Genomic DNA, 12,961 nt, shown 5'->3' with positions numbered 1-12,961 from the left:
CATTTGTAGCACTGCTTCACTGCTAGTGAAGCTTTCCCCCTGAAGGTGGAGAGATAGCATAATGATTACACAAAAGAACTTCTTCATGCCTGAGGCTCTTAGGTCCCAGGTTCAATCTCCAGCACCACCACAAGGCAGAGCTGAACAGTGCTCTGGTGAAAATAAAGAAATGAATGAATAAATAAAAATAAATAAATAAAAAATAAAAGGTTTAATCATAAAAAGACACTAAATCTTGTTGAAAGTTTTCTAAGCATCAAAAGACATAATCATGTAACATCTGGCAAAGAAGGCCAAAATTTATTAGAACAAATCCAAGATACAAAAGGATAATAAAATATTTTATTTATGTATGTATTTATTTACTTATTTTTTGCATCACTGGGGCTTGGTATGTGCACGAGTCTCCTACACCTGACAGCCATTTTTTCCTCTTTATTTTTTTCTTTATTTGATATGAGAGACATGGGGGGGATAGAGAAGGAGAGAGAGAGCTTCACTTATGAAGCTTCCCTGCTGCAGGTGGGGAGCAGGGGCTTAAACCTGGGTCCCTGTGAAAGAAAATGAAAAGTGGAGCAGATATATCACTTCACAATACATATTACTGGATAAATAAGAAGAAAGCTAAGAATCAGGGGCTGAGCAGTAGCACATGAGATTGAATGAGCACATTACCACACAGAAAAACCCAGGATCCAGTAGCTGTTCCCCACCTGCAAAAGAACGCAACACTGTCTGCAGGTGTTTCTCTTTCTCTCATGTCTGTCTCTTTCTCTTTCTTCCTCTCCTCTCTCACTTTCTCTCTATTCAACCTAATAAAAAGGAGGAGTAGAAAGAGAAAATGGCCACTGGAAATAGTAGATTCATAATGCAAGTGCTAAAGAACACTTTAAGATAAACCTGTTGATAAGAGATTGATTGCTGTATTGCACCAAATTAAGACTCGGGTAGTAGGGAGGGTTCAGGTCCTGGAAGACAGAGGAGGACCTAGTGGGGTTTGAATTGTTATGTGAAAAACTGAGAAATGTTACACAAGTACAAACTATTGTATTTTATTTTACTGTTGACTGTAAAGCATTACTTACCCAGTAAAGACGTTAATAATAATAACAGAAAAAAATAAAGAAGAAAAGAAAAATAAGAAAGCTAACAGTAAGAAATGAGTAGTGAAGAGGACAAAATTAAAAGCTAAGCTTTTTTTTTTTATTGTCACCAGGGTTATCACTAGGACTCCATGCCTACAAGATAAATCCACAAGTTCAAGAGGCTTGTTATTATTTATTTATTTATTCATTTATTTATTTTTGCCTCCAGGGTTATCGCTGGGAGTCAGTGCCTGCAGTACAAATCCACTGCTCCTGCAATTTTTAGAGTTTTTGTTTGTTTGTTTGTTTTTTGGATAAGACAGAGAGAAATTAAGAAGGAGAAAGAAGACACTTGCAGACCTGCTTTACCTCTTGTGAAGTGACCTCCCTGCATATGGGGTGGATCCTTGCGCAGGTCCTTATACTTGGTACCCATGTGCACTTAAACTGGTGTGCCACCACCCAGGCACCTGAACTTGATTTTTTTTTATTTGCAGAATAATATATGTGCGTGCTCAACCAGGTGCACTACCACCCAACCCCAACAAGTAATACTTCTGGTAAATATGTTATTGTTCTCAAAGGGGGGCAAAAATCACTAGTAGTAACATGAAAAATCAAGATTTAATCCCAATAAGATTTTTTTTCATTTTCTTATTATTTCCCCTTTTGCTGTCCTTGTTGTTTTATTGTTGTTGTGGTTATTATTGTTGTTGATGATGCCGTTGTTGGGGTAGGACAGAGAGAAATGGAGAGAGGAGGAGAAGACAGAGATGGGGAGAGAAAGACACCTGAAGACCTGCTTCACCACTTGTGAAGCGACTCCCCTGCAGGTGGGGAGCCAGGGCTCAAACCTGGATCTTTATGCCGGTCCTTGCGCTTCACACCACATACATTTAGCCCACTGAGCTACTGCCTGACCCCCCCAATAATATTTTTTTTTCCCTCCAGGGTTATTACTGGGCTCGGCGCCTGCACCATGAATCCACCGCTCCTGGAGGCCATTTCCCCCCCCTTTTTGTTGCCCTTGTTGTTGTAGTCTCATTGTGGTTATTATTATTGCCATAGTTGATGTTGTTCATTGTTGGATAGGACAGAGAGAAATGGAGAGAGGAGGGGAAGACAGAGAAGGGGAGCGAAAGATAGACACCTGCAGACCTGCTTCACCGCCTGTGAAGCGACTCCCCTGCAGGTGGGGAGCCGGGGGCTCGAGCCGGGATCCTTATGCTGGTCCCTGCGCTTTGCACCACATGCGCTTAACCCACTGAGCCACCACCTGACCCCCCCAATAATATTTTTACATTACCTTTCCAGTTTGCCGTAGAGTGCACACAATACATCATACTTCTTCAACAGTTTCGACACAGCATTATCAACTTTGGTACTGGTATCAATTTCTTTCAGTAAATCGAAGAATTTATATACACTATAAAGAAAAAAAACAGTAAGTGACTTTAAAATTTCACTTTATTTCCTTTTCAAAGCATAGAATTTTTTTCAAAGTATTAGCTCTATACTAAATAAACATCATAGTCTTTGAAAGGCATTACTTTTTATATTTTACTAGAACTTGAAGCTGGAAAAAAAATATCAACTAGTATTTTCCAAATTAAATAACCCCCCCCCCCCAAATTAATGTACTAACTAGCACATCGCCATGTTCTATACTCTATGAACACTAAGAAAGAAAGTTTAGAAAATGCTTGGGTAGGGGTGAATGCACTCATTTTATATATGAGACATAACAGTCACTCTCTGCCATACTTGTTTAATAGTCTACGAGTGTCATACTGCAATGCACTTATCTGTTCAATTTTACCTTCCCATATGGATTGAGTTTTTTGAGGTCAGAGGCCATTTCTTACCTTTATATCCATAGAAACTAGCATGAAAGTTTTAGACCAATTCTCAGCTTTTTAAACATTTATTATTTTCCAACACACCTCTGAGATTTTAGTGATATACCACCCAAAAAAAGAAAGAAAAAAAATTCATCTAAAAAGCTTTTTTATATATTCATTCTCGCAGAATAACTAATATATGCTTCTTCTTTTCTCCTTGTTAACACAACTGCTAACTTTGCTAAAAATATTTAACTTTCATATTTTACTACATAGCATGTTTAAGTTGTTTAAGTTTAAATAATCTTAATAGTTGTTAAGTTTTCCTTTTTTTTTTTTTTTTTAGGGAGTGAGGGAGTTATAAGAGGAGGATATACAGAAGGAAAGATCATGGAGCCAGGTGGTGATACACCTGGTTGAGCACACATATTACAATGTGGAAACACCCAGGCTCAAATCCCTGGTCTCCACCTGCAGGGGGGAAGCTTTGAGAATGGTGAAGCAGGGCTGCAGGTGTCTCTCTGTCTCTCTCCATCTCTCCCTTCCCTCTTGATTTCCTGCTGTCTCTATCCAATAAGTAGAATAAAAGCTGAGTAAGTAAAAACAGAAGGAAAGATCACTACTGATAGTGTAAGTCATACAGAAACATAGTGTTAACTAACCTGTTATTTATATAAACCATTTAATCTCTTTCCAGTGTAAATTCTTCAATATTCTAATTTCTATGGAGTAACTATAATTTTCATTTCACATCCAATTTTTCAATCTTGAGACCACCAAAACATTTTCTAAATAAGTTTATGTAGAAATTTAATAATATATTTACACTATTTTTCAGTATGAAAACTTTTTATTTAATAAAGACTAACTGAAATATAAGATGTAAATAAATTCAACCCAGTAAGTTAAATATAAACATACAATATGCCCTTTGTTTCCACGTTAGTTTACATTAATTATAGAATTACCGAGGAAAGTATTATTCTGGATATTCAGTAAATATAAAATATCAGAAAGCATATAATTTACAATACCTTCTTTACTCAACTATTTTAAATATTAATAATCTTAAATTCCTTTAAGATTGACTCATACTACTTTAATTAAGGTTTTAGTATATATAGTAAGTCTACTTCATATATTCCTGTTTCTTTTGTCTACTTTGTCACTAGTTAAAATTAAAAGAGTTTATAGGTGAATAGTAAGAAATATGATGAAAATTTCCAGGGCACAAATGGCTACATTTTTAAGGAAATAAAGTCAAAAATACTTTCATTAAGGGCTCCACAAGAGAATGACCGTCACACATTGAGCTGATCCTTTTTTTAAAAAAATATTTTTATTTATTTTGGCTAGAAACAGAGAAACTGAAAAGAGAGGGAGAGGGAGAGAGATCTGCAGCAGTGCTTCACCATTCGTAAAGCTTCCCCTCCTCCCCTGCAGAGGCTTTGAACAAGCGTCTCTGTGCACTGTAAGTGTATGCTCTACCAGATACACCACCACCAGGCCCTTCTTTTAATTTTTATTTAGTTTTAGCTTTTCTCACTAGCCTCTAAAATCTGTTAAAAGGAAAGTTCAATGGTAGTATTTTTTTAAGATTTTTAAATATTTATTTATTCCCTTTCGTTGCCCTTGTTTTTATTGCTGTAGTTATTATTGTTGTTATTGATGTCATTGTTGTTAGATAGGACAGAGAGAAATGGAGAGAGGAGGGGAAGACAGAGAGGGGGAGAGAAAGATAGACACCTGCAGACCTGCTTCACCGCTTGTGAAGCGACGCCCCTGCAGGTGGGGTGCTGGGGGCTTGAACTGGGATCCTTATGCCGGTCCTTGCACTTTGCACCACCTGCGCTTAACACGCTGTGCTACTGCCCAACTCCCTTGGTAATGTTCTTGATATCAGAGGTCTACATTTATGTGAGAAATTTTACCTGGTTTCTATGTTTTTCTGTAGTTCGGTAAAAGTGAACGGCATCTCATCTAGGTCAACTGCTGCCATAAAGATACAGATACCCCACAGTTCCTTTTTCTTTTGAACATAGCCTTCCTAGAAACAACAAAAGTGCAAATATTTCATTAAATCATGCACACATTATTGTACACCGTATTTAAATTGTATTTATATGGTATTCTTATTCAGTATATGCAGTCACCTGAAGCTATCAATTTTCTCCCCACCCACCACATCCCAGGAAGTATTTTCTCTCCACTTTGAAACACCCTAAGATCCTTATCTCTTTTCTTACTCCCACAATTTTTTCAATGTTTCCCAACTCAAAAGACTTTTGTCAGTTTTCTCTTTTCCTTAGCAACCCTCTCCACCTGTCTAGTACCCCCCCACACACATATCTCCACACAGATTACTCTTATTTTATCCTGTTCTCTAGCTCTGATTGCTGGCTGAATATTCAGACCCTATTTTCTAATGTAATTTTAAAAATTTTATTAGTGACTTAATATTGAATTACAAAATTATAAGATAATGAGTATAGTTCTGCACTATTCCCACCACCTGAGTTCTGTATCCCTATTCTCTCCACTGGAGCCACAGCAGTTCTCCCAAGGTTGCAGATATGGGTTGACCACTATTTCTATAATTGTATGTATTTGCCTATGTTTTTCTATGGTCCTGCCTTCTCTTCCTAAGTCACACCTACATATATTACTACTTCCGAATGTCTTTGTTGTTATTTCTTCTTCTTCTCCTCTCTCTGGGTCTTGCTGGAGTTGGGAGTTCAGAGCTCCCTGATTATCTTCTTCAATCATTTCTCCCCCACTGGGAGAATGGACCAAAATTTGGGAGGGGGGGGTAGTTACAGAAGGTGGAAGGTCTGCTTTCTCTAAGTGCTTCTCCAATGAATGTAGGTATTGGCAGGTTGATCCATATACCCAGCCTGTTTCTATCTGGAGAGGTAAGACTTCAGGATACAATGGTGAAGTCGTCTGCCCAGGGAAGTCAGGATGGAATCATAATGGCATCTAAAGCTTGGAGGCTGAATGGCAGTTAAGATAAAAAGCAGGACAAAATGATTAATGGGCAGGAACCAAAAAGCAGGAATAGCTGAGAATAGGGATCTTAGGGTGGACAGAAGATAGGAAGCCTATTTTAGGTATGGTCCTAGGAGCCCACGACTTTCATAATTTTTGCTTGAGCTTAATAACTAACATGGAGTTGGACAAAAATATTGTCTGGGAAGATCATGACAGACTTGAAAATAGGGCTAAAAAACTGAATTAGGGCAGAGAGTAGCTCCCAAACCTGAAGAAAATCTATGAATAAAATTAACATTTCCCCCATCAACCTGACCCAGGGCCCATATATATAGCACAGGATCTTATGTAACTTCTGAGTTCCTGTCGGTCTGAGCTTGCAGGTCATGGTCACAGCTTGGAAAATTCTAGGCTGCATTCATTTCAGGACCAGTCTTCCTTGAGTAGCAGGGTAATATAACCTAGCCTCCCTTCAGAAAGTGGGGCAGTTCCTATGGTTGCTTTTTTATGGGAAGGACAAGTTCCTGGAATGGACCCCAAGAGGGCATATGATGATGTTCCTGCTGGAAGTAACCAGTGTGTTGGAGAGAGGGATCTATTATAGGTCAAGGCCTATCAAATCTGTGTTTGAATCCAGGGATTCCCTAACTAACTAGGGCCCCCGTGATGGGGTGGTCTGGTATTGACCAAAAAGGCCATTATTAAGTTAGCCAGTCTCTCAGCCTTATCCAACTTTTGTAGTCCTTTCATTATCTGATGAAACTTTCTCACAGTTGTTAAAGCACTGTCATTTATAATATCCAAACAACTATTAGGGCTATGGAGTCTGCCATGTTTGGGCCTTTCTACTAGATTGTCAAGCTTATTTGGTCTAAATCTGATTGGCTAGAGAATGTATGATACCATCTTTAGGCTTTCTACGAGGATCCCAGGCATATTAGGTCTAAATCTAATCATGAAGGGCTATTAAACACTTTCACTTCCAGTTAAATAATTGCCCTCTTGCTTATGGATACATGTATACCAGCACCCAGTCCCCTAAGCCCTAGCTTGCATCTATTATCTGTAACTTTGTTAGATACTGTGCCATCTGAAATGAAACTAGGCAGTCCCACATTCTAACAGCAAATTGCAACCCCAAATCTGTAACTAATGTGTTCTCCTGAAATGTTAGGTAAGAATTATGGAAAGGGCTCAAAATAGTACCTTAAAAACAGGCAAAGTCAAATGAAAACAAGTCCTCTAGACCTAAGGTCTCAACGGGGGGCAGAGAGCAGGGTGGTGGGTTACCCTGTCAAATGCACATTACCTGGTCCCTACCCACAGGAAGTGAAGCTTCATGAGCAGTGAAACCGTGCTACAGGTATCTCTTTCTCTCTCCCTATCTCCCCCTTCCCTTTTCAAGTTCTCCCTGTCTCTATCCAAATCAATCATCAATCAGTTAATAAATAATAAAGAAAATGATTTTTAAAAGATTTTTTAAAAAGAACAAATACCATCATAGCAGGACTGAAAAGGGAGTTGTAAAGAAGGAAGAAGCTCCAACAGACTTTAGCAGGTATTAGTACTTTGTTGGTAAGTATGGGATGACACATCATGAAGAAGTTTAGAATTATACCCCTAAAACAGTTTTGTAAGCCAATAATTTTTATATTTGCATTTTTTCTTTCTTTAAATATTTAATTATTTCCTTTTGTTGCCTTTGTTTTTATTGTTGTTGTAGTTATTGTTGTTGTTATTGATGTCATCATTGTTAGATAGGACAGAGAGAAATAGAGAGAGGAGGAGAAGACAGAAAGGGGGAAAGAAAGATAGACACCTGCAGACCTGTTTCATCGCCTGTGAAGTAACTCCCCTGCAGGTGGGGGGGGGGGCACTAACTGGGATCCTTATGCTGGTCCTTCCGCTTTGCACCACGTGCGCTTAACCCGCTGTGCTACCACCTGACTCCCTATATTTGTATTTTTAAATTTCTAATTTTAAAATATATAGTTATTCAAATAGAATAAAAATAATTCTTCCTATTCAGCCAAAAAGATTACCAATAGGAAATAATAAAATATGAAAGAAAATTGGCAGAAGAAAAAAATGATTATTTTTCCAACAAGCACATTTTAAAAATACTGAAAGTGAAAGACATTTTGTTAATATGCACCAAATCTTTAAAAAAGTTCAGTTTTATATCTAAAAATTTAATTAGAGAACACAGCCAAGACTTAGTGTAATAGATTTAGAGAATTATTTATAGTACAGATATAATAGTAAAAGCCTAAGTACCATAAAGCAGAATGGTTAACTAAATTATTATATAAAACCTTAAGAATATTTTCAAAAATATACAAGAAAATATTGAAAAATATGTTATGGGGAAATGCCTGAATACAAAATTCTAAGTATATTTTACTCTAATTTTATGAACATTTTTATAACAGAAAGGCAAAAATATATTGAAATATTAATTATCCTCTCTAGGTGGTAGCATTTGTAAATGGTTTTCATTTTCTTCACTAATTTTTTTTTCCTACAGGGTTATTGGGAAGCTATTTTTCCCATTTAGTTGCTTCTGTTGTCGTCCTTGTTGTGGTTGTTGTTATTGTTGCTATAGCTGTTGTCGGATAGGACAAAGAGAAATCGAGAGAGGAAGGGTAGGACAAAGAGAAATCGAGAGAGGAAGGGAAGACAGAGGAGGAAAGACCTGCAGACACCTGCAGATGTGCTTCCCTGCTTGCGAAGCGACCCCCCTGCAGGTGGGGAGCTAGGGGCTCGAACCAGGATCCTTATGCCTGTCCTTGCACTTTGCGCCATGTGCACTGAACCCACTGCCCTACCGCCCAGCCCCCACCCCCCGCCTTTACTAATCTTTATTCAACTTGATGGTGGTGGGGATTAAACCTGGGTCATACTGTGGCAAAGCAGCGCATTATCAAGTGAGCTAGTCCACCAGCTCACTCTTCATTAATACTATATACATTTTCTAAACTACCTACACTTATAAATGGGGGGAGGTTAAGTCAATAAAAAGAAATAAATTTATTTACAACAAGAGAAAAATTAGTTGCCCTCTTGAGAAAAATCTTTAAAACACAGAAATTTTATGTCTATAACGATTTAAATTATAAAATACATTGAACATTTAAAGAGGCTGCCTCCTAAAGTATTATTTAGTTCTCCTGAGCCACCGTCATAATCCCTAATAAGTGACAACAGTTACATTTTTTATAAAGAACAATTTACAAAAGAGCTCCACCAAGTGGTAACATAAATCACCTTGAAAACATTAGAAATTAGGCATCAAAAATACATATATATGTATATATATATATATATATATATATCATACTACACATATACTTAATATTAATTTAAATTGTAATTTTACAAGTTAGAAATTGTCTCTTTTTTAAATTTCTTTATTGGGAAATTGATGTTTTACATTCAACAGTAAATACACTAGTTTGTACATGCATAACATTTCTCAGTTTTCCATATAACAATACAACCCACACTAGGTCCTCTGTCATCCTTCTTGGATCTGTATTCTCACCACACACCCACCCCAGAGTCTTTTACTTTGGTGCAATACGCCAAATTCCAGTTCAGGTTCTACTTGTGTTTTCTCTCTGATCTTGTTTTTCAACTTCTGCCTGAGAATGAGATCATCCCATACTCATCCTTCTGCTTCTGCCTTATTTCACTTACCATGAATTTTTCAAGGTCCATCCAAGATTGGCTGAAAACGGTGAAGTCACCATTTTTTATAGCTGAATAGTATTCCATTGTGTGTATATATATACCACAGCTTGCTCAGCCAATCATCTGTTGTTCGACACCTGGGGTGCTTCCAGGTTTGGGCTATTACAAATTGTGCTGCCAAGAACATATGTGTACACAGATCTTTTTGGATGGATATGTTGGGTTCCTTAGGATATATCCCCAGAAGAGGAATCGCAGGGTCATAGGGTAGGTCCATTTCTAGCCTTCTAAGAGTTCTCCAGACTGTTCTGCACAGAGGGTGGACCAATTTACATTCCCACCAGCAGTGTAGGAGGGTTCCTTTTACCCCACAACCTCTATAGCATTTGCTGATGTTACCTTTTCTGATGTATGCTATTCTCACAGGAGTAAAGTTGTATCATTGTTGTCTTTATTTGCATTTTCTCTGACAATAAAAGACTTGGAGCATTTTTTCATGTTTCCTGGCCTTTTGGATCTCTTCTGTGGTGAATATTTTGTCCATGTCCTCCCACCATTTTTGAATGGGGTTGTTGTCTTGTTGTTGAGATTTGCAAGTTCTTTATATATTCTGGTTATTAGCCTCTTGTCTGATGTATGGCATGTAAAGATCTTCTCCCATTCTGTGAGGGGTCTCTTGGTTTGGGTACTGGTTTCCTTAGCTGTGCAGAAGCCTTTTAATTTGATGTAGTCCCATAGGTTTATACTTGTCTTAGTCTTCTTTGTAATTGGATTCGTTTCATTGAAGATGTCTTTAAAATTTTTGCGGAAAAGACTTCTGCCAATATTTTCCTCTAAGCATCTGATAGTTTGTGGTCTAACATCCAAGTCCTTGATCCACTTGGAATTTACTTTTGCTTTGGTGAAATATTTTGGTTCAGTTTCACTCTTCTGCATGTTTCAACTCATTTGTTCCAACACCAATTGTTGAAGAGACTCTGCATTCTCCATTTAATAGTCTGGACACCTTTGTCAAAGATTAGATGTCCATAGGTGTGGGGGCTTACTTACTTCTGGGCTCTCAATTCTATTCCACTGGTCAGTGTGTCTATTCATGTTCCAGTACCAAGCAGTTCTGATGACAATGGCCCTATAATACAATTTGAGATCTGGGAGTGTGATGCCTCTGGTTCTATTCTTTGTTCTCAAAATTGTTTTGGCAATTCTAGTTCTTTTCTGGTTCCAGATAAACATCTGTAGCATTTGTTCTATTCTCCTAAGAAATGTGGTTGGGATCTTGATGGGGATAGAATTTGTAGACAGCTCTAGGTAGTATATTCATTTTGATGATGCTAATTCTTCCAACCCATGAGCATGGAATATCTTTCCACTTCTTTGTGTCTTTTTCAATTTCCTTGAGTAGTGACTCATAATTTTCAGTATATAAGTCTTTCACTTCTTTGGTTAGGTTTACTCCTAGATATTTTATTGTTTTTTTGTTGCTATAGTAAAAGGAATTGATTTCTAGATTTCAATTTCTTCTTAGTGTTTGCATAGAGGAATGCCACTGACTTTTGAGTGTTAATTTTGTAGCCTGACACCTTACTGTATTGCCTGATGATATCCAAAAGCTTCTTGCTGGATTCCTTAGGCTTTTCTATGTATACTATCATGTCATCTGTAAATAGGGAGAGTTTGACTTCTTCTCTTCCAATCTATATGCCTTTAATTCCTTGCTCCTGCATGACTGCTATGGCAAGAACTTCCAACACTATGTTGAATAGTAATGGTGATAGTGGGCAGCCCTGTCTAGTACCTGATCTGAGTGGAAATGCTTCCAGTTTTTCACCATTGAGTATGATGTTGGCTGTAGGTTTGCTATATATAGACTCCACTATCTTCAGGAATTTTCCATCTATTCCCATTTTTTTGGAGCGTTTTGATCATAAAGGGATGTTGTATTTTGTCCAAGGCTTTCTCTGCATCTATTGATATGATCATGTGGTTTTTGGTCTTACTTTTGTTGATGTGGTGAATCACGTTGATTGATTTACGTATATTAAACCAACCTTGCATGCCTGGGATAAACCCCACTTGGTCATGATTAACAGTCTTCTAAATAGATTGCTGTATCCGGTTGGCTAGAATTTTGTTCAATATTTTCACATCTATGTTCATCAGAGATATTGGTCTGTAGTTTTCTTTTTTGGTTGTGTCCCTGTCTGCTTTTGGTATCAGAGTGATGTTGGTTTCACTAGAAGCTGAAAGGGAGTATTCCAGCGTCTTCAATTTTCTGGAAGAATTCTAAAAGTAGACGTATTAGTTCTTCTTTGAAGGTTTTGTAGAATTCATTTGTAAAACCATTTGGTCCAGGACTTTTATTTTTGGGAAAACTTTTGATAAATGTTTCAATTTCATTAGCTGTGATGGGCCTGTTCATGTTATCTACTTCCTCTTTACTTAGTTTTGGAAGTTGGTATACAAATAGTCTCTTTAATCCACACTTTTAAATGTATTAGTCACAACTGGGATGAAAATACTCTCCATTATGGTGGCTCTGAGACCTGGAAGCCTTGAGGCACAAGAGTCTATTTACATAACTATTATGCTTTCTACCCCACCCAACTTTTAAATTATTTTTAATTTTTAATTATTCTTCTAAGAGAATAGAAAAGTAGAAAAAAATCATTTAGGCCAAAACTGGTTCTCTGAAAAGATCAGTTAGACTGAATAGGAAAGAAATTTTAATTAGCTAAAATCAAAAGTAAAATAAGGACCTTAATATCAAACTTACAGAAATAAAAAGGTTAATCATGAGAATTCTATAAATTAATCCCATTAACACAGATGAAATGAACAAATTCCTTGATAATCACAAATCAGCAGAACTCAAGAAATAAACAATCAGAATAGACCGATGAAAAGTAAACAGATTAAACTAGAAAAAATTAAGTCCTAACACGAATGATTTCAATGCTGAATTTTACCAAATTGTTAAAGAAGTAGTATCAAATTAAAAAAAAAAGGAAGGGGACATAATATTTCTCAACTCACTCTATGAGGTCAATATTAATAACTGAAACCAAAATCAGATAAAGACACTAAGAAAACTTGAGATCAAAATCTCTTGTGGGGAGTCGAACAGTAGCGCAGCAGCTTAAGTGCACATGGCGCAAAGCATAAAGGCTGTAAGGATCCTGATTCAAGCCCGCAGCTCCCAACCTTCAGAAGAGTCGATTCACAAGTGGTGAAGCAGGTCTGCAGGTGTCTTTCTCTCCCCCTTTCTGTCTTCCCCTCCTCTCTCCATTTCTCTCTGTCCTATCCAATGACAATAATAACTACAATAAAACAACAAAGGCAACAAAAGGGAAT

The 12,961-nt window shown here is 37.3% G+C and overlaps 1 protein-coding gene across 3 annotated transcripts in view; it reads right to left on the bottom strand.

Annotated features, from left to right (window-relative positions):
• Nucleotides 1-12,961, bottom strand: part of RB1 (RB transcriptional corepressor 1) — a 182,463-nt gene that overhangs the window by 139,286 nt on the left and 30,216 nt on the right. For all 3 annotated transcript variants that reach the window (XM_060194840.1, XM_060194842.1, XM_060194841.1), the window contains exons 3-4: nucleotides 4,858-4,973; nucleotides 2,392-2,511 (exon numbers count right to left, since the gene is read on the bottom strand). In XM_060194840.1, coding sequence (XP_060050823.1) covers nucleotides 2,392-2,511; nucleotides 4,858-4,973 — 236 coding nt within the window. The remainder of the gene's footprint in view (nucleotides 1-2,391; nucleotides 2,512-4,857; nucleotides 4,974-12,961) is intronic.

Source organism: Erinaceus europaeus, chromosome 7 (assembly GCF_950295315.1).
Source record: "Erinaceus europaeus chromosome 7, mEriEur2.1, whole genome shotgun sequence".
NCBI lineage: Eukaryota > Metazoa > Chordata > Mammalia > Eulipotyphla > Erinaceidae > Erinaceus > Erinaceus europaeus.
This window is presented reverse-complemented; position numbering and strand designations above follow the sequence as displayed.